The sequence below is a fragment of the Canis aureus genome, chromosome 19, assembly GCF_053574225.1.
Source record: "Canis aureus isolate CA01 chromosome 19, VMU_Caureus_v.1.0, whole genome shotgun sequence".
In the NCBI taxonomy this organism is placed as follows: domain Eukaryota; kingdom Metazoa; phylum Chordata; class Mammalia; order Carnivora; family Canidae; genus Canis; species Canis aureus.
The window spans coordinates 28,653,441-28,675,190 of NC_135629.1; the positions used below are offsets into that span (position 1 = coordinate 28,653,441).

Here is a 21,750-nt window from a genome sequence, read left to right on the forward strand (position 1 = left end):
AGCCAAGGTCTGCAGGCCTCACAGTGCAGGGAGCCCTTTCTGTGTGGGCACAATGGGAACTATTTGTAAATATGCTGGAAACTTCCTACAGGAAAGATAACATTCTTTTTCCTCTCTGGCTCATCAATATGTTATATCATCTAGGTTGCATATTTTATGAGAAACCTCTAACATAATAGCTTGTCTAATCTATTACATTGCATTCGTTCAACATTTATTGAGTACCTGGTATATTCCAGGCACTCTTCCAGGTACTGAGAATACAGGTGTGTGCATTTAGCAAAGTCCCAGACCTTTGTGGAGTGGGAGAGAGATGAAGGACAAATAAATAAATGAATACATAATGTAATTTCAGGTCTATCTGCAATCTCTCCCTTTGGACTGTAAGTACATTGAGGGAAGTACTTTGTTTATCCAGCTGTTTCTCCAGCCGTGTGTTGGACTGAACGAATCTTTGGTGCCTTCCAGGAGCCCGTCAGTAAACACTGCATTTTAATTACTAGAGCACTTCAACAAGGAACGTTGTAAATACGGGCTACCTGACTGGGAGCATGGTCAAAGTTGATGTCTCAAAATATGAACGTTGAAAATCTATCAGTTGCCACACATTGGTCCTATAGGCTGGGTCATCTCACTAACAGAAAAATTAGTGCTGTCGATTGGAACACCTATCAGTTTTAATCATCGTTATCAGCTACTCAGCCCTCTGATTAGGCAAGTCTGCTAGGAAATTTACTGACCTGTGGGGGGTGGGTAGAGTGGTAGGCAGAACAGTGACCTCTGCCCCCAAATGCCCAGAACTCGTTCATACCCTAATCCCAGGAACCTAAGGTTACATGGCAAGGGGCACTAAGGTTGCTGATGAAGATAAGATGGCTAATCAGTTGACCTTAAAGTCAGGAGATGATTCTGGCTTATCCAGACTGGCGCAAACTCATCACAAAGATTCTTAAAAATACAAGAGAGAGGCAAAGAGGAAGTTAGCGTGATGCCACGTGAGAAGAACTTGACCTGCTGCTGCTGGCTTTGAGAAGAAAACCAGAAAGAGTCAAGAGCCATGGAATGCAGGTGACTTCTAAGGTAGAAGTGTCAAGGAGATGGATTCCTCCTAGAGCCTCCAGAAAGGATCTAGCTCCACCAGCTCCTTGGTTTTAGCCCAGTGAGACCCCTGTTGGACTTCTATCCTACAGAACTTTAAGATAACACATGTGTGTTGTTTAAGCCAGCAAGTTCATGGTAATTTTGGCAGCCAGAGAAAACTAGTAAAAGTAGATACCACAGTCTCATATTATGTGGATGAGGAGTCTGAGGTCCAGAGATATTGAGGCACTTTTATAGGCTCACACAGTCTGGACCCGATGATGGAATCTAGATGTGAACCCAGTTCTACTACAAGACTATGCTTGCACTCTGCTGCTGGGAAGTTAGACGATCAATTAGCGTTAATAAAGTAAATGACACATCTACTAATGCCTAAAGATGCAACTCAAAGCTTCCAAGACATATGTCTGGACCTAGGGTCTCCTCTGAGTTAACTGTTTGTGTTGAAAAATGCATTCCCCATTAGTGCATGTGGCTCCATGCTAGGTTCTGTGGAAACATATCAATAATAAATGTGAAATTTTAAGAAGGTGTAGGAGCTTCGAGAGAGCAAGATTAACAAAGGATTTGTGAAAAGAATAGCAATGCTTGGGGTGATGTGTAAGCTATAGAATGTATCAAATTCTGGAAGTAATGTGACATTGGAGATCAATCAGAATAGACTGAAGTGTCTGAAGACACCAGAGGAGAAAATATCCAGGAGAAACTTCAGTTCACAGAAAAGAAGGGAAAATAGTTTAAGTATGAAAAACTGTTGAGTTTGCATTTTACTTGTGTGTGTGTGTGTGTTCACCAAAGTGGCATGAAAGCGAGTAATGTGTCACCTGAAATTGTTTCTGGTAAGTAGGGAGATGACTTTAAGGTCATATGAGCCAGTGCATCTAGTTCACTGAACAAGCCCATTAGACTCTCTTAGGGTGCAAGAGGGCAATCAAAATATGAATAAAAGAGCAGTGGTTTGAAGACAAACCCTTTCTCAGCCACCAGGAAACCTATTAGACTTATTACAACCTCCTAAAAGTGTCTTGTTCGATAAACCAGGGCACCTGCGCCTTTAGTGAAAATACTCAACTAGACTTAAAATATTTCTACTTTCAGGACATCTTCTGTTCTCATCTTGGCCTTTTAATGTCCACTGTACATTTTGCGTGGAAGTCATAGCCAGGGCCATTCTTGGAAGTACTTGCTGCCAGCAGGTTTTCTGAGAAGCATTCACCTGAGCCCTAAAACCCAGCAACGCCTCAAGACTCCAAGTCAAGCATGTTAAGAAATCACTTGGTTCAACTGGACCTTTAGTGGTCTTAATGACTTAATTAACTTGTTCAGTGTGCTGAGTCTGATTTTATTCATGTTGACAAATGATTCTGGCCGGAGCTATCCTTCCAATTATTAGGGACTCAGTATTCCTATGGAAGGTCGAGTGAAGCACTTGATGGTCTAGGTCTTTGTTGAATGAGCCCCAATGGGACAGACAAAGCACCTCTGGCTTAAAACGTAGAACAGTGGGGTAGCACTTGTTGGGGTCTAGCAAGGTGGTCTAGAGCAAGGAGTCTTATGTAGAGAGACCTGAATTTGAATTTGGGGTCTGCCCACTTCCAGCTCAGTAACCTTGAGCTACAGGTCGCCCAACCTTTACAATCTCACTTTTCTCACCTGCTTGATGGGCATGAAAATAGCATTGTATCTTGCATTTCCCATGAGAATTAGATAGGCAAACGAGTCTAAAGTATATAGCATAGTTCTCTGTGCAGTTTGGATGATCAGTAGATACCAGCAATTAACTATTTCTATTAGTGATGGTGACAATAAGGATTTTGTCATCATGTCAATCCTCTGAACTTTGGTTTTCTGACCTCGTGTGGGAGTAATACTAGCACCTCTCAGTGTTGTTATGGTTAAATGCAAAGTAGCTGGTGTGTTGTAAGTGCACAGTAAATGTTAGTTGTTACTTAACAGTTGTTATTAAAAATTGTTGTCTTTGGGGAGTTAGGTAATATCATATGGCATATTGAGGTTTAAGTCATATTTATATGCTGGGTAGACTGGAGGGGTTCATGGGAAAAAAATCTCTCAGGATTAAAAGGAGAGGGACTTATTCTAGTCTTTTCCTGACATTAAGTTGGTGAAGCTACTTACTGGAGCCAAACCCCAGGCTGGCAGACACTGTTTATGGCTCACACACACCCTCCTGGAACTCAGCACAGCATACACGCTGAACCAGTGACTCCCACCTGCCAGCACCTGCCACGCTGCCCGAAGCTTTCTCTGCTGTAGCCGCATCCCCTGTGCACAGGGTCATCTAGAAGTGCTGGGGAATCATCACTCTCCCAAAGTCGCTGTTCAGTGACTGACAGGACTTGATGGATAAATCTCACGGTTCCTTTGTCCCTTGGTTATACTAAGTGGGAGTGTGCTGCTCTGCATCTCAGGCTTTCCGGGGGGACTGAGCCCCAGATGCGCACAGCTGTACCCTTCTCCATAATGCAAGATTTATTTGCTCACCTCCCTTCTTTCGTTCAGTTCCCAGTTCCCTACTTGTGGTTGAATTCTGGCCTCAGAGTCTACTTCTCTGGGGGACATGGTGACAAGGCATCCACTTTTTCACTGGGTGAAATGAAATTAGAGTTGTTATGACCTTTGAACATCAAACTGCATATGCTTTGGGTAGGTGAAGACTTCCTATTCTTCTGCCAGCATTGAAGATTTCCGAGCACAGATTCTGTAGACCTAAGAACCAGCCTAACACAGGTAGAGCTTCCCTCCTCATTCAGACTACAATGTTCTCATTCCAGGGCTTCTGGAAACTCATACTGTGTCCATCCTCCTCCAACCCTATTGCTCATTTCAGGTTATCTTGTTTTATTTCCTCCTTAGCATTTACCACTATTTGAATTTCTCTTATTTCTTTATTTGTATATGAGCACTCTGCCTAACACCAGACTATAAAATCCACAAGCACAGAGATAATGTCTCTCTCTGTCAAATCTGATTCCCAGCAACTTAGAGCAGAGCTTGGCATGTGGTAGGTACTCAGTAAATAGCTCATGAATCAATTGATGAATTAATTTATCCAGTCTGAGCATCCCCATTGACAGGGAGTTGCAAAAATAATACATCAGGTCCCAAGAACCCTTTACTCAGCTTCCCCTAATGTTGACATGTCACTACAGCACAATACGAAAGCCAGGAAATTGATCTTTACAAACCGAAAATTGTATCTTGTTATTACTCTGTTTACCTGCTTTGTGGCTTCCTATTTCACTTAGAATAAACTTTGTCTCCTGTGTCCTACAAGGCTCTTTGGGGTCCGGTTCTTCCAAACTCTGAAGTCCCACCTCCCTACCCTTCCTTACATGTCCTGGCCCCCCAGCTTTGCTCTTGTCATTTCTTCAGAGGAGCTGGGTGGTCTCCTCCCTGAGGCCCTCGGGTGTGCTCTCCTCTGCCTGACATGTTCTGCCCACTACCATGCCTCCCCATTCTGTATGTCTCAGCTTAAATGTCACCTTCACCAAGAGGCTTTCTAGGGCAGCCCAGGTGGCTCAGCGGTTTAGCACCGCCTGCAGCACAGGGCCTGATCCTGGAGACCTGGGATTGATTTCCACGTTGGGCTTCCTGCATGGAGCCTGCTTCTCCCTCTGCCTGTTGCTCTGCCTCTCTCTCTCACTCTGTATCTCTCGTGAGTAAATAAAATAAAATAAAAAATCTTAAAAACAATTCTAAAAAAAAAAAGAGGCTTTCTGGGACCATCCTATTTTACTTCTCCCCATTCTTGTGCCTCATTTCTTCCCTTCAGAGCACCAATCAAAACTTATTCTTACACATTTGGCTTATTTACATGTCTGTTATTGGAGTCTTTCAATCTTTAGTGTAAGCTCCAAGATGCCAGGAGCTGTGTTTTGCTCATCTCCGTACAATGAGAAGTTTGACTTATAAAAACTCAGGCTTATAAAGTGTGGAGTAGTTATACCTCAACATTCAGTTAGCCAGCTAACATCTGTAGAGTACCCTAGGGTCCACTGACCTTTCCCACACACGATCAGGTCACTGTCCCGTAAAGTAGGATTATCTGCATCCTTGTTTTACAGACTGACAATAGTAAGATTCATTGGTCACTGCAGAAGGTGACTGTAATGCCCTAATGTTGCTTCCTTTGGCCAGCCTCGAATTTCAGCCCCTGTTGTTCAGGATGGCTCCTGCTGGTGATCTCCTTCATGCATGCTGCTTTCAAGGCTCCCCTTGACCTCTCCTCAAGGTCACAGTCTCTAAGAGATGGGGAGGAAGGATGGTGGTAGCACTCATGCTGCTTCCCCTCCTCCCACTCCACCCATGACCTAATAGTTGTTAAGCCTTGGGCATATTTCTCTGCAGTCACAGCAGCCTGCTCAGCCTGTAGGGAAGTGTAACTTGGAAATGAGGGAAAGTTACCACCTTGTGGGGAGCTCTCAACCAACGGGGGCTGGGGATTGCTAGATGGACTCCAGCTCCTGTCCCTTGATGGGTAATTGCTGTAGCCAGTCTGAATATGACTCAGGAACCCTGCTGGGTTTCCCCCCTCTCTCTCTCCTCCCTTCACCCCCTCACTCTTGCCTCCTGGAATCACCTTACCCTGGAACTCAACAGTGCCTACTGGGTGTCCTAATGCCTTTAAATGCCTTACCTTTTTCATCCTGATAGCATCTTGTGAGGCAGATATTATCATATTATCCCCATTGTAGGGAGGGGACAGATGAATGAGTGAGAAGTTAAGTGTCTTGCCAAAGGCATTCATTGATGTGTCCACATCACCCAGTGAGTGAGGGTAGTCCCTGGGGTGTTAACTTCCCTTCACGTTCAGGCTGCACTTGCCTTCAGCTGTGGCTTCAGAAAGTCTGGGGCTTTGGAGAGGGATCAGGGAAGAAATTCAAGTCAAGAAGTCAAGTAAATGGCAGCACGGGAGATTCTAACCCAGGCAAATGGGATCTCAGGACCCACCTATTCTCCTTGGATGCATTACCTCCTTCCAAGGAAAGGTCAGGAGGATGAAGTCACACCCCAAAATACATCTAGGAGCAGAGAAGCTTCAACTCCCAGTTAAGACCAGTGGGCACAGAGACCTAGCTCTCCTGCTAACTGATTGTCCACTTTTAAAAGGTCAGGTCTTCTACTTTTTTTCTTGAAATCAGAAGGAATAAAACCAGCTTAGTGAAATAACCTATTGTTTTGTAGGAGCAATTTATTGTGAATCTGCAGTGGACCGTGGAAGCTTGTCTCTATTTAGACCAGAGCAGGCAGTGCTTTCGCTTGATCAGAGACCCCAGGTTACTTTGGGCTAAGGCTAGTAATGAGAACTTCTGGCTATAGGGGTTTCTCTGGTTTGGAGAGTCCATGACAGTACATGAAGCAGAGGCCACTATCTCCTCTTGGAGAACAGGGGATCCCTGGGTGGCTCAGCAGTTTGGCGCCTGCCTTTGGCCCAGGGCGTGATCCTGGAGTCCTGGGATCAAGTCCTGAGTCGGCTCCCTGCATGGAGCCTGCTTCTCCCTCCTCCTGTGTCTCTGCCTCTCTCTCTATGTCTATCATCAATCAATCAATCAATCAATCTTAAAAAAAAAAAAAAGTGTCCTCCTGGAGAACACAGAAGGAAGCGGTCACATTCAGCCACTGTTCCCAGGAAATGAGAAGTCTCCCTTCCCATAGCCAACTTGCTGCCTCGCAGATGTCAGCAGTCCAGGCCACTTCCTCTGCCTGGGGAGTCTTTTCTTCTTGTCTTCCTGTAGTCTACACTCTACCCTGCAGCCACTGAGATCTTTCCAAAATGCTGATCTCATTATACCCCACTTCCACTTAAAATCCACTAGTGAGGGGATCCCTGGGTGGCTCAGCAGTTTGGCACCTGCCTTTGGTCCAGGGCACGATCCTAGAGTCCCGGAATTGAGTTCCGCTTCGGGCTCCCGGCGGTGTGGAGCCTGCTTCTCCCTCTACCTGTGTCTCCGCCTCTCTCTCTCTCTCTCTATGTATATCATGAATAAATAAATAAATAAATCTTAAAAAAAAATCCACTAGTGAGTTCCCTTAGCTTCTTTGGGGATAAAGACGGGATTCTCAACCATGATTGCCTAGCAGCACCTCCCTCCACCCACGAGCCCACCAGCAGCCCACCTCTGCAAAGATCCCTTCACTCATTGTACTCAGGCAACCAGACATTTCATCCTGCCTCCCACCTTCTGAGATGCTTTGCAAGGATGCTCTCCCTCTGGGATACTCTTTCTGTCCGTGTGAAACCCAGGGCAGGCATCTAGTCTAAAGCTCTCTGATCTCCCTCTATAACTAGCTCAAGACTCTTGGATAAGTGTTCTCATGGACTCCTCTGTCTCTCTGTGCTGCACCCCATTTAAGTGGAGTGTGACTATTTTAATGTGTACCTCTCCTTTTTTTTAAAAAAATTAATTTGTTATGACAGACACAGAGAAAGAGAGGCAGAGACACAGGCAGAGGGAGAAGCAGGCCCCATGCAGGGAGCCCAAAGTGGGACTTGATCCCAGGTCTCCAGGATCACACCCCAGACCGAAGGTGGTACTAAACCGCTGGGCCACCAGGGCTGCCCAATGTCTATCTCTCCTAATACAAGGTCAGCTTCTCAAGGTGAGGCACATTTCTTTTTTTTTCTTACTCTCACATCCCCAGCGCTTTGCATAGCAGTGGGTGTAGAGGGGGTCCTAAAATGGGAGAACCAATGAAGGAACATCCCTGGGCTTGGAAACAAGGGCAGGGGAAGAGACTGGAAACACTGCACATTTATACCTTGCTCTTTCACTGTTAAAGCTAACCAGGTTCTATTGTAATTCTGCACTATCCAGCCAGCACTGTAAGCAATAACTTTATTAAGGTCAAATAGATATCACAATACAGATTTATCCAACAGGATCCAGAAACTGGTTACAGATATCATCTAAGAAACACGGCTGTTTTGTGTTAAAATGCTTCCAACATCACATCACACAGAGTTTATACATCGATAACAACTTTTATCTGGAAATACAGATGCACGGTTTGCCCTCACTGCTGGGCCTTGATGTTTCAATCAAGTTAAAACAAAGAAGCGAAGATTGGCATTTTCTTGATAATGAATACATTCTGAGGAATATTTCATGAGAACCCTCTTTGGGATCAGAGTCGCTCACGGAAGTCATTTCTAATTTATGGATAACACTCAAATCAGAATCAGTAATTAGTAAGTTAAGCCGTGACTTGAGAATTTTTAAGAATTGGATCAAGGAACATATTAACTTTACAAATAAATAGGATTTAAAATTTTTAGCTGGTAGTGTAGTTTCTACAGAACATCTTTTATAAATTAATATGTTGGCACAATAGCTTCTCGGCTGTGGTGTCTGATATCTGCATCTCTATGATTCTAAGAAAACAACATTCCATAAACACAAACACTTATTGGGCTTATTGTTCATGGTCCATTGGATAAGAGCCACAAAACACCTTAGAAAGTTACAAGAATGTAAATATTTAGCTAAGTAAGTAGAATAAATATTGGGCAGTTGCCATATATAACACTGAATATCGACTAACAGGGAAAAAAATCCCAAACCTTAGTTACAATGCATTCAGAATTGGGTAAAGCCAAAGAGACAAATCTGCAAGTATACAAAGAAATGAATATATTTTTCTTTAAACGTCCATTTAACAAATTCATGGTGCAAACTGGAAAATTTTCATAAATACAGTTCAATTGTTCGTTTTGAGAGAAAATGCTTATTCATGCACTAAATCATATGAGCACTGATTGATTCATCAAGTAAAAAAAAAAAAATACAGAGTAACTGTCTGAAACAAATACCTGGAGACTCACATTCCTACAGGGTCTGAAACCAAACACAATGACACATGCACATGTGATACACCAAATAGTCTTATAGAAATCGTTAAAACATCTTTCGCATCAAAACGCTTAGGGAAACTCAGTGCTATATAATTTACTTTATGCATAATACATACTAGAGACTTTAAGCTACAAAATGCTTTTACTATCTCAACACACCTACAAAACGACCATAAAAGTATCTGTGTATATAACAGGGTACTCTCCAATTAGGCTTCTATGATGAATAATGTATCTCTTCATGTCGTCTCCTCTCTAAGTACCATTTATCATAACCCAGGCCTTTCTGCCTTAATGAGGACTACAGATATCTGATTTACATTCAACACCCTCTGCATTAATAATTGATTGAAACTCTTATAAAACTCTTCTGCTACTAGAATGGAAGGTGGTGAGGCTATCTCCAGAAGACTGCAAATACTACCTGTTAAATCTGATTGGTAAAAGAGGCGGGGCCACTGGACTGTTGACCAAACTCGTCTGAGGACGGCCCCAAGCTCGCCTGCTGGCTATACCCACTGCTTGACCCATAGCTGTCTTGGTTGTACCCGCCTTGGTTATAGCTGCTCGAGTGCTTTTCCATTGGGTCTGAAAGATATCTCTGTCCCGAGGAATGCCAGCCAGTCTCCTTGAAAACAAACCAGATGTTTCCAGCCCAGAGGATAAAGTTCAAGAACCCAAAGACCTGAAGGAGAATCAGAACAAATGAGTTGATAGTCAGAAGCGCAAGAAAAATCTTAATTTCAGAAAAATCCTTCACAATATGTAAGGCTACTTTTCATTCAATATTGAGATCTTTTCCAAGTTTTCATTTGGATCTGTTATTTCATTTAGAATATCTGACTTTTATTGAATGCTTACTCCATGTTGGGCATTGTGTAAAGGGCTTAATGTATATCCATTCATTCAGTCTGAGAAGAAGGTTCTGTTATTATACCCATATTAAAGATGTGAAAACTGAGATTCAGGGCAAGAATCTTGTTTAAGGTCACATGACTTAGTAAGTAGTAGATGAAGGTCAAGATCTGACTGACTCCATAGTCTGAGCCCTTACTTAAATGTTACCGTCTCCCCAAATGAGGTATTCCTCATTATATAAGAGGCCTTTGGGGGTACAGAGTCGAGAACTTTGATTTTAATGATAGTGCATTAATTTATTAGATTACCTTCCCTTTATGGCTAGAGATATGACTCTTCCAGTTCTTGTAATGCTATAAAAATGAATCAACTAAAGATGGAAGTATGGTATAAGCATTTGTACAGGTGGTATCCAGGTGAGCACATGAATGATAGTGTACATACATATTGTGACTTTGAATAGTTGTGCTTTCTGTGCCTCTCACGTTCAGAGATGAATGTTGAAATCACATGATGAATGAAATGCGGGTTTCAGGGAAGATGTTTTCCTAAGAACTGGATGTGCTGTTTTCCTATAGAAATTCCTCTTATTCCCCCAAAGGGTATTGTTTATAAGTCAGAGGATCAGGCATTGACTCCCTAAGCCCTGAGTATTTGATGGAAGCAGAACTGTTTACTGATGCAAGAGGCCCTAAACGGAACAGAGGGCATTGGTTGACCTGGGAATTAACCACAGGCAGTCAATTTTAACAGCTCCCTACTGGGGATAGACAACAGTATGATATAAAGCTGTGATGACAGCTTTATCTTTAGTAAGCACTCCAGCATGACAATCATCAATCAAAATGCGCTTGGGCCACCACCATCACTCTGGAACACAGGGTCCTAGAAGTCCCTTACTGGGCCAAAATTTATCCGTTGGTTGCTGGATGATAGGGTGGTCCTGAGTGCCCTGTGGGTGGGAGTGGGGGTGCTAATGTAGTCAAGATGAGGTGTCTTGAGGCCTTGGAACAGGGGCTTTTTACCAAAGTATTTCAGGATTTAGCAACAGGGGGATCAGGGCACACTAACTGTCAACTTTGGAGTCATCCCATGGGTTTTGAGATCAGAGTGGCTTAAACCCTGCACTTTCTTGCTCTATGATCTTGGACAAGGTAGTTAGCTTCTGGACCTCAGCTTCACCCCCCTCCCCCTATATGGAATGAAGACAATTATTCCTTCCTTGGTGACAGTTTTAAGGATTAAAGAGAACATGTGTAAAGTTGATAGATGGTGCTAGACATATTAGAAAATGCTTACTGACGGTAAGCTATGCTCTGAGTATTTTCCCAAGTATTTCCATGAATTATATTCAATTGGCTCTTTGCAGCATAAACTGACTTAAGACTTTGACAGTAAGGGATGTCAGCAGCCCAAGCAGTATTTAGGCCCTCACCTGATCTAAAAGAGTGGTTTATCCCTTCTTCCCTCTCTCCTATTCCACCCTCTTTTCTTCCTTTAACTTTTTTTTTTAATTTTTTATTTATCTACGATAGTCACAGAGAGAGAGAGAGAGAGAGAGAGAGAGAGAGAGGCAGAGACATAGGCAGAGGGAGAAGCAGGCTCCATGCACCGGAAGCCCGACATGGGATTCGATCCTGGGTCTCCAGGATCGCGCCCTGGGCCAAAGGCAGGCACCAAACCACTGCACCACCCAAGGATCCCCTCTTCCTTTAACTTTAACTGACATTTGTTTAACATTATTTGATGCCATGCTCCGGCTCCTCGCCAAGGAAGATACAAAGCATAAATAAGGTACTCACGGGATTACAGTTGTGTGATCAAAATGAACTAGGTAATTAGTGACTGATAAAACTCCAATATACATGCAGGACCTTTCATCCATGTGTACAGGAACTAGGCTATTTTCCATCGAAGGGGAGGATCTTGATTAAACTGTGTTTTTGTAAGTATATGTCAATATATGAGTAGAAAAAATTATCAAGGAATCTTTTCAGATCTGAAGAGATGGCTCTGCTCAGAGCCCATTTCATGTTTCCTATTCCTTGATTTCTCCCTTTTGTTTGCTGCTACTTGGTTTCTAGTAAGGTATGCTCAAGAAGAACCTAGAAAGCAGAGAACTGCAACTTAAAAGTGAGAACATACATTAGGTGTCCCCACGGGCATGTGTCAGGAGCAGTGATGTCTTATTCCATTATCATCACACTGGGATCACAGACTCCTGGTTGTGACATTTTAGGGGCATATGGGCCCTTTACTCTTTTCTTGCCATTAAAGGGGAGACTGCAAGAAACTGTGCATGGCATGAGGAAGAATGAAGAAATAAGACCTAGATTAGCTGAAAAGAGGTGTCCAGAGTGTCTATAATGAACCCAGAGAAGCAGCAGTAGAAATTATGGATAGAACAGTTATGCTCAGAGAACTTTTGAAAGAAAAGTTGAGAGAAGAAAAAAAAACTATTCTCCCTACCCTTTGGGGTTATGTGACATTTAGGAGAACGGAAGTATTGTAGAGGCAGCTTTTTGTTGACACTTACTGAACATCTGCCCTATGCTGGGCACTAGTCTGGCATTGCTGTCACTACTTGAGAAGTCTTATGCAAATCCCCTCACCACAACCACCTGCATTTGAAATGTCTGGATAGCTCTTTGCCTATTCATGTTAGTATGAAATCATAGATGCCAAAATGCTTTGGAGAAAGTAAACTTGTTACCCAGGTAGAAATATCAGTGCTATTGCTGAACCAGTAACTTGTAGAGGTCACCTCTTGTGGTGTGTCTGGTTCCTTCTCCAAAGCCCACACGTGCCTAGTAGGCAAGTTGGCTTGGTTCTGTGAGACATATTTTTTCTGCACAATTCCCTTAACCCCAGCCAAGGTGAACACCTGGCCCAAGATGAGCTAATGAGATTCTCTGCCAGAAATTTGGGGTTAGACCTGAGTGATTTTAGTTCAAACCAAGATATTTCTTTAAAAGGAAACATAGGGGTGCTTGGGTGGCTCAGTCAGTTGAGCATCCCACTCTTGGTCATGATCTCATTCGGGGTTGTGAGATTGAGCTCAGTGCTCAGCCAGAAATCTGCTTAAGATTCTCTCTCTCTCCCTCTGCACCCCCTGCCCCCAGCTCTCTCAAATAAATAAGTCTTTAAAAAAAAGATAAAAAATATAAACTCAGAAACCGTGGAGTGGCTATCTTCTCTTGTGTAAACGGGAAAAAGAAAAAAAAAAAAAAGCATCTGAAGAGAGTCAGTAATGTAACAGACATTCAAAAAGAGAGAGCTGAGGCAGTTCCTGGCCCCGGGTTCTGCCCTTACAAAACACATTTCTAGTGTCTTTCTAATTACTTTTACTTTTTGTGAAAAGCTAGCTCAATAGGATTTGACGACAAATGAGTTTGTAATGAAAAAAAAATTGCTGTGTTTTGGCAGATTAATATTCTTTTCCTCTGCCTTTGATAATAGAAATTTAGTTTCCTTCGCAAAGCCCAGTTGCAGTCAAGTGGCCTGAGCTCTGTGCTGGAAATTTAAATCAGAAGCAGAGTAATGCAAAGTCAGATACAATATTCCTTGGGATCTGACATTTAGAATCTTGGTCCTGCTCTAGATGCTGCTTTTTTTTTAGAACCTGTTTGTCAGATTTCAGCAATTTTCTGAGCTACTTCATACCTTTCTAAAGTTTTTTTTTTTTTTTTTCCTGATGAGGTTAGTCAGAGTCAGTTTCTGTTACTTGTAACTCAAACATTCCAGCACATACAGGTATTGGTATGGAAGTGGGGTGCAGAGAACAGACGTTAAGGATAAGCAGATTGTTTTGCTTTAGCTATCTTGAATTCAATTTTCTGTCACTAGGAACTGGAGGATCCTTAACTGATGTAGATCCATAATGGCAATAGCAGCAGACCTGTCCTCTCTCATAGAACATGCTATTTGGTTTCCATCCATTTCTCTCTTTGATTTTTTTTTAAATAATTATATATCTTGTTTAAAAATATTATGTATGTACATGTAGAGCTTAGTGGATATTTTCTTTCTTCTCTTTTTTAAAATTTGAGTATAATTGAGACACAACATAGGTGGACCCAGAGGGTATTATGCTAAGTGAAATCAGGCAGAGAAAGGCAAATACCTCTCTTTGATTTTAGGAGACATATCACATTGTTTCTCATTCAAAATTCCCATCGCCTGGTCTAAAACTTGTTAGAGACATCAGAGGTAGAATTAAATAGACTATGTAGGGTGCCATAATGTATGAGAAGATTGATTATTAATTGAACAAACACATCGGGTGATTTTCTCTTTGTTCTCTTAGATTTTTAAAATAAATTTATTTTTTAATTGTTCTCTTAGATTTTGAGATCCAAATTACAATAACCTTCTTTCAGCACTGTCTAGAAACAAACTGTAGAAGTAGGAGATTATATTTCAATGCACACCTCCATGCATTCAGCTGAAGGTATGGTCCTCAATGAGCAAAAATGATAATGAGACCCTTGTACACACTTTTGTTCCATGTTTACTCTCTCACCAAGGCAGGATTCACAGTCATATCATCAGGAAATGATTAGCAACCCTTTCCCTCCTCTTAAATGCCTTCTCAGGAATTTCAGAAATGCCTGTAAATTTCAGAAAGCTGTAGAAACATGAATTAACCTTGAAGTAAAGATAATTATTTTTAGGAATTGCAAAAGAATGTTTTTCCTTCAGCAAACAGTGAAGGGTCTTCTATTCTTCCGTAATGACTGTTTTTTGCTATACCTTCTGTCTTTCTTAGACGCAGTTTCTTTCTTTAAAATAACACAAGAATCCAATTTAGCTGCCCTGCTAGCTGTCAGATTTTCTGTCTTCCTGTGAGAGCTATACATTTGATAATATTTGACTTTGTTCAACTAATATAGTTCAGCTATTCCAAAGTTACCAGGCAATTAAACTAGGAACATGGAGGAGATAAAAAAATTACCATAACTATTACAAGTATTTTTTATACTACGCAATTCTTCCTGTGTCCTACCAGGTCTGCGTGTTTTTTCTCCAATCAACTGGATGTATTCTAGCGATGTGTGGCTTGAACAATGTTTTCTTCCCAGGAAACCTCTCTGCCATCAAATATTCCTTTTAACTTCTGGCAAGCTTCAGCCTTAAAAGTTCAGATTTTATATCTGCTTCTGGCTTAGAATTTTGACTATCATCCAAGAAACAGCTGCCAATACCTGCTGGGTTCTTATTAAGACCCATAATTGGCAGCATTAAAACCTATGGGTTCTGACAATAGAAAACTTGAAGACCAGAGGATCATCTTGGAGTGAAATATCGCCTTTTATAATGGCCTAGTTTTGGAGGCAGAAACCTCCAAGATGACTTCTGAGATATTTTTCCTATTCACTTGAATGGCAAACAAAGATTTGAGAGGTAAAGCATCAAGGAAAACATACCACGGAAGTGTTTAAGCTGGACATTACAGGGCTGTGGACAGCCATGCATTTGTTGGACGGCTGTTTGCAAGCTGACATCAGTAACAAGACTTCCTTGGGATCCGTCGCGACCTTGACATCAGACAGTCCTTTCGCCCAAGCTGATGAACCCACCAACCACAAGAACGAAAAGACTACGGTGACGATGAAGTCCTACAGAAACAAAGATAAAACAGTAAAAGAAGTGTGAATTCTAGAAATGAATTGATTACTTTGAATGACTCTGTGGCTTGCTTTTTTGGAAAATTCCTAGATCTCATAGAACTGGAACCAGGGAGAAGTTGTAAAACAAATAAAAGGAAGTTCTGTGACATTACATTTGTATAAAATAAATAACAGTAATATTTATTGAATGCTTGCTATGTTCCAGGAATGATGCTACATACTTATAACCCTCATCTAATTGTTCCTGCAACACCCCTGTGAGAAAGTTCTTATCATTGTCACAGTCGCAGCTGACAAAATTTGGGACAGGGGATGGTCAAACAGCTTGTCTAGATGCCCACAAATAATCAGCGATGAGTCAGCACTCAAACCTGGCAAGCCTACATCTAAGCCCATGATCTTAACCACCATGTTATGATGACCGCAAACAGAGAGTTGCTGATTGTTAAAGACTTCTGGATAGCAATATTCATTCATTCCCTCATTCATTTCTTTTTTTTCATTTAACAAACCTATGTGTGATCTAGTGTATGCTTGGGACTGTGTTAAGTGGGAGGTAATAACAGCTGTAATGTTTTGAGTGCTTTTTATGGGCAAGAGGTTTTATATAAAATTATCCTTACAAATATTGTGTTAGACAGTATTTTTAATACCCATTTTAAAGATGAGAAAATCGAGACTCAGAGAGTTAAAGTAACATATAGGAAGAGGTGGAGTCAGAATTCAAATCCAGATCTGTTTGACTTAGAAAACCACCTGCTGTGACAGGGGAAAGATGCTTCTTTTTTCCTATGAAACATCTCTCGATGCAAGAGGATGAATATTTTAAGGAAACATTCTGACCTTCTGGGCTACTTCTCATACCCTCCCTCATAACTCAGAGTGGGTGGGGATGGGAGTCACTGTCCAAGTTAAGCAGACCATGTTCTAACATAGGACAGTTTTTCCAGATTTACTGTATTTACACTTGACTACAATAAAAATGTTGCATACTGCCTACCTAGTATATGAAAAACATTGACCTGTAAAGGAAAATAGTGTATTTGCTATACCAATAGAAAGATTTTTATTCTAAATGATAAACCCATCAAGTAAAAAACTTGCCCTGTGTCTCTTTTCTACCCAAAGGCATGGCACATCTGATTTGTTCTGGTTAGTTTTCTCTCATGACGTGACTGAATTACTTTTCTTCAGGATCCCAGGATCGATTCTAAGGAAACAACTCTCACACTGTAAGGATGCTATCATGATGGAATTTGTTAGGCGTGACTTTTGTGGAGAATGTTCTAGACTGTCCACTTCTAAGAATGGTTGAATCTTCTGAGAAATTGTTATCTTTTCATCCAGGGGCTGTTGCAAATCATGTTACTTACCAGTTGAACTTTTTATGTTGGCTCTACAAAATTCAGGGCCAATTTGTTACCCACTCATAGGGTTTTTATGGCATGGCATGACTCTATTCCCAGCCTTGTTTTATATACCATCCTTCTTTTCCCTTCTCATTTTTAATTAATTCCAGTTTGAGTTTCATACATCCTTGGAAGCTATGTTAACTTGCTTTTGGAATGAATGGTGATATAAAGAGGCAAACAAATACAGTATCTACAGCAATCAATAAGAACATTTGGAATCAAGAGACCCAAGTGTTTTGAGTCTGAATTACAAACTGGAGGAATGGTTACAAATAAGTAAGCCAGGTTGACTGTGTCAAATACAAATTTAGGTTCATGTTCAATCTGGTACCTTATTCATTCATGCATGCATTCATTCAAACAGTCATTTTTGAGTAATGTGCCAGGTATCGAGCACAGTCTCCTGAGGGATTAGAGAAATGCAAAATATGGACCCTGCTCTTTTGCTGTTATGTATTTGTTAGGGGTTATCAACACCCTATCATTCCAATTATGAGAGAGTAGCTATCATTATTTATGTTCATCGTACTTAAAAATAGACTTGAGAAGGGGTGTTAGGATGGGGAAATAGGAAAGAGTCATGTGAAGATCTCTCCACTGGAAATTGGAGAAAATAATATCAAAACTTTTAGACTTGTTAATAATAGTAAGAACACCTAACACTTATGGAGCACTTATTATGTGTGAAGTATTATCCCAAGTTTACATGAATTAACTCATTTAATCCTGACCACAGCATTGTGAAACAGGGGCTAATCCTGTCCCCATTTAACAGCTGGGGAAATGGAGGCACTAAAGGGGTTCAGTAAAATTGTTCAGAGTAAGGACTTAGCAAGTGATGGAGCCAGGAATGTAAGCAAGTGATGGAGCAGGAATGTAAGCTGTAAAAAGTTCAAAAGTTGGACTTGAAGTCCTGACTAATTTAGATATGACAAATAGTAATGAGTCATGTTGCATAAATAAACTTCATGACCGAAGTCAAGGATCTGTGGCCTCGAGGGTAAGTAAATATGTTATATTTGAGAAAGCATCCAAATTTTTACCCCTAGTACCATTTCACAAAGAGACATCAGTATATCATACTACGGTATCTCTTGTACTATTAACCACTCAGAGTCTGTCATCAGATTAGACCTGGGGCTGAATCCTGACCCTACTACTCACTAATTGTGTGTTCTTGGGCAATTTCCTAGACTACTTGAAGCTTCAGTTTAGCTCACTGTAAAGTGGGACAGGAATGGTATCTGTCTCATAAGATGGTTGCTGGCAGTGAGAATACATTTTTGTTTGTTTGTTTGCCTATTTCTCCCAGTAAGATGTCAGCTCACTGACAGCAAGGACCTTGCTCATTGCTGGGTCTTGGCACAAGAGTTACCGTCAATGTCTATTGAAAGAATGAAGGAAAGAAGGAAGAGATATACAAAATGGCCCCAATTTTGATAAGATATCTACATTTATGTTTATAACATTGTGTAAGAGTTTACCAAGTGGTGGTCGTAGGATTAGAGATGATTTTTGTTTTATATAGGCTTATGTACTTTTTAAAAAGATTTATTTATTTATTTGAGAGAGAGAGAGAGAGAGAGAGAGAGAGAGCATGAGTGGGAGGGGTTGAGGGAGAGAGAGAGAGAGAATCCCAAGCAGACCCCATGCTAAGCCTGACGTCTGGCTCCATCTCATGACCCTGAGTGAGAGCAGGACCCCAACCGAAACCCGGAGTCAGACACTTCAGCTGCACCACCCAAGTGCCCCTAAGCTTACATATTTTTGAATATACTTTTTTGTTTAAGTTACACCAAATAAAATCAAAGTGGCAATGTGATCAAGACATTGATTGACAGAACTTCAGATGGTTCTTTGTCCTTACAGCAGCATCAGGATTTATAATTAGATCAAATAATAAATGTCATTAGATTTGAGAGTTTCACAGCAAATGGTTTCAGAAAGTAAGTCTCGAACGGTTTTCCACAACTAAGCAAAGTGTGAAGATGAGGAGATTATGTAAGAAGTTCTAGATATAGAATATGTTAGCCTGAACTTTTTAAGATTTTTGGCTTTGGCACTGAGCCTGAGTTAGAGGCCACTTGCTGGGAGTGTGATGTGTGAGTAAATCTTTGACCCATGTTCCTCCCTTCCAATCTCCTGCTGAGGCTCCCATTAGCTAAACCCTGCTAGAGCTCAGTGGGCAGGGCGTCCACCAGGAGCTGTCCCCAACTAGAAGTTGTCTCTGGAGCCTCAACACAGCTGCGGTCACCCGTGTTCACCATGCATTTCCTATATGCCAGGCACTCTGTTAAGCACTTACAGACATCATTAATCCTACAACATAGGTACTTGATGTTAGTCCTACTTTTCTTATGAGAAAACTGAAGCAGAGACGGGGAAAATACCTATAATTAATGCCTGGCTTGATTACTGCAGGTACCATGAACCTCCTAAAAAGCTCGGGGAAAAGATGCTCTTTGGTGTGTTTTATGTACACAATTACCTCAGCTGATGTCCTTTTAGTCATTTTGGTACTACCTAAACAATTTTTATCTTATCCATATACTCTTGTGTTATCGTTTCATATTGCATTTAAAGCGAATTTCCCTTTTTACATAAATAAGGTCATCTTAAATGGAAATTATGTGTGTACTATAATGTCAAACCAATACAACTTGTCATAGATAGAAAGGAATTGCAAACATTAGTGCTCTACGGTGGAAACAAAATACCTTAAACTCTAGCTGGGGATGTTTGCCCAAGGCTTTAGAGCCTAGGATCTTTTTGTTAAAAGGGAGATTAGCAAGCGTCAGAGGGATATTAAGGAAATGCTAGCATGACCTAACTAGAGGACCTGAAGTGAAATAGAATGTAGAATAACTCTCTTGGCATTAATGCCATATTAATGGTCTACCTACTCCATCTTCTGTATCAGGAGAGGTAAATGCCTTGCACTTGAGAGGGAATGCTCTTGTGAAGGTGCAGACAAGGACCTGGTTGTTTATAAATGTTGCTGCCCCACGTCTGTCTAACAGAAATAGCGTGCAGGGAAGAAAGTCCAGAGGAAAATTTGTAAATTTACTGCTAGGTTATTATGTGCATACATTAACCCTTTGAAGCTACCTCCTGCTGGTTTTGCTTGTGTTCTTTATTCTCATACAGTGGGGAGCACTCATTAGAGTGCTTTTATGGTTCAAAAAAAAAAAAAAACCTCTCACACTTGGGGTCTCTGTGGTCCCAATAAAACCCCAAAAAGTAGTCAGAGGAAGTTATTAGCCCCATATTACAGATTTAAAAAAAACAACAACCCATAACTGCGGCTGAGAGGGATAAGTGGATTTGCCTGAGGTTCATTAAGTGTTTTATAAAAGATGCTCTGAGCTATTGGTCTCACTCTGTACCTAAAGAACATTGACACTCTGTATTGAGAGAACACTGCCATGCTACCTGGTAGTGTTTCTGCAGTATGTTTTAAGTGTGTGTTCAGTGATCCAAGAACATAGCCTCCTCAACAGAGGGAGCAGCCCGGCTTAATGGCTGGCTGGGTGGTTTCCACTTCATTAGCTGCCTGTGTGTGGTTGCCCTCACTTCTAATTTATTGTTAGCAAACTTATTTTCATACTAGAATGTAATTTAATATATTAAAGATGCTTGTCATGGATCACCCTGGGGCATAGGAAGGAATCATCTTTGGTGACAGAGAACTGAATCTTTTAGAAGGAGGTAAACCTGTCTCTATCTTCCCCGAAAGTGGCACACTAGATATTGGTAGAAGAGTCAATTCTCCTATTTCTATTTAGTAGCAAATATCTCGGTACTTCAACTCCAATGATAGTATTATCTGTTTTGCCTCCTCCGTGGCTTTGCTATTTATTCTGTGGCTGACACCTATGCCAAGAGCCTATATCAGAAACAGGGCAGTCCAACGAGTCACCCTTACCCCCGGTGTAACTGGATTTGTTTTGCTAAGTCAGATTTCAGGAATCCTGGGAAGAAGCTGTGAATGAGGAAACACAGAATCAAACAGTAAGATAGAGGCTCAGTTTAGGACAGAGCTTGGGATTTGTGCTGGAAGAGAGAAGAGCTAAACAGTGTCTGAGTAGAATAACTTCTTGTCCACTCGCAGGTTTATTTTATTATTTCATTTGAAAGATGAATGATAGTGACCTCTGACTTCTGGAGAATGTCTTCAGTTTTTAACATGATGTAGCAGAAGATCATTTGATGTTCGCAATAATTGCAAGAGGGTGAAGATAATTATATCCATTTTACAGATGCAGGGAAGTTAAGTGATGTGTCCCAGTTGTCACAGCTGGGATTTGAATGCATGGCATTGGGCACCATGTTTAGTGAGTGATTTTTCCATTATGCCCATGCTTTCTCGAGTTTGAGTTACCCATTACTGTGGAACACAGTCACAGAAATAAATAACATTGGGCTCCCTAACGCTGAGAAAGGCATTTTTCTTCACAATTCTCTTTCAATCTGAGGAGTAAATAAGAAAGTCTCAGCTGGGTGCTAATCTGTCGCTAACATCTATTTAACAAATATTTAACACTTATTTATCAAAGAAAATTGGCCCCAGGCTTAGAGCCTTCATGTAAGCAATAGTGCCTGGCTGGAATACAGTACTCTTTACTTTCCATTGATTCATTTCTATGTTTATTTTCTAATTATGACAAATAATGCTAGATTTCTGTATCCGGTAGTGGTACAGGGTTTTCTTCAAAATGACATTGTGTTTAAGTTTAAGCAAATAATTTTAAAAGAACAATAGCAAATAATTCATGGTTTAGGTGACAGAAGCAGGGTAGAGAATGGCTGACGTTGGAAAAGGCCTATAAGGCCCCATCCTGAGGAGGGAATGCTGAAACTAGGTCAGTGCTTTCTA

General features: G+C 41.2%; 1 protein-coding gene and 1 long non-coding RNA gene across 13 annotated transcripts in view; one reads left to right on the plus strand and one right to left on the minus strand.

Moving 5' to 3' along the window:
• LOC144289806 (uncharacterized) overlaps positions 1–21,750 on the plus strand; it is a 128,883-nt gene that overhangs the window by 65,762 nt on the left and 41,371 nt on the right. The window contains exon 7 of one of the 11 annotated variants that reach the window (XR_013357782.1): positions 14,841–16,439. The exons of the other annotated variants lie outside the window; for them this stretch is intronic. This is a non-coding gene — a long non-coding RNA (uncharacterized LOC144289806). Of the gene's footprint in view, positions 1–14,840; positions 16,440–21,750 lie in introns of those variants that run through there. 11 annotated transcript variants of the gene reach the window in all.
• Positions 7,945–21,750, minus strand: part of SYNPR (synaptoporin) — a 291,170-nt gene continuing 277,364 nt past the window's right edge. For both annotated transcript variants that reach the window (XM_077858229.1, XM_077858230.1), the window contains 2 exons: positions 15,259–15,450; positions 7,945–9,659 (listed from right to left, as the gene is read on the minus strand). In XM_077858229.1, coding sequence (XP_077714355.1) covers positions 9,402–9,659; positions 15,259–15,450 — 450 coding nt within the window. In that variant the 3' untranslated portion in view covers positions 7,945–9,401. The remainder of the gene's footprint in view (positions 9,660–15,258; positions 15,451–21,750) is intronic.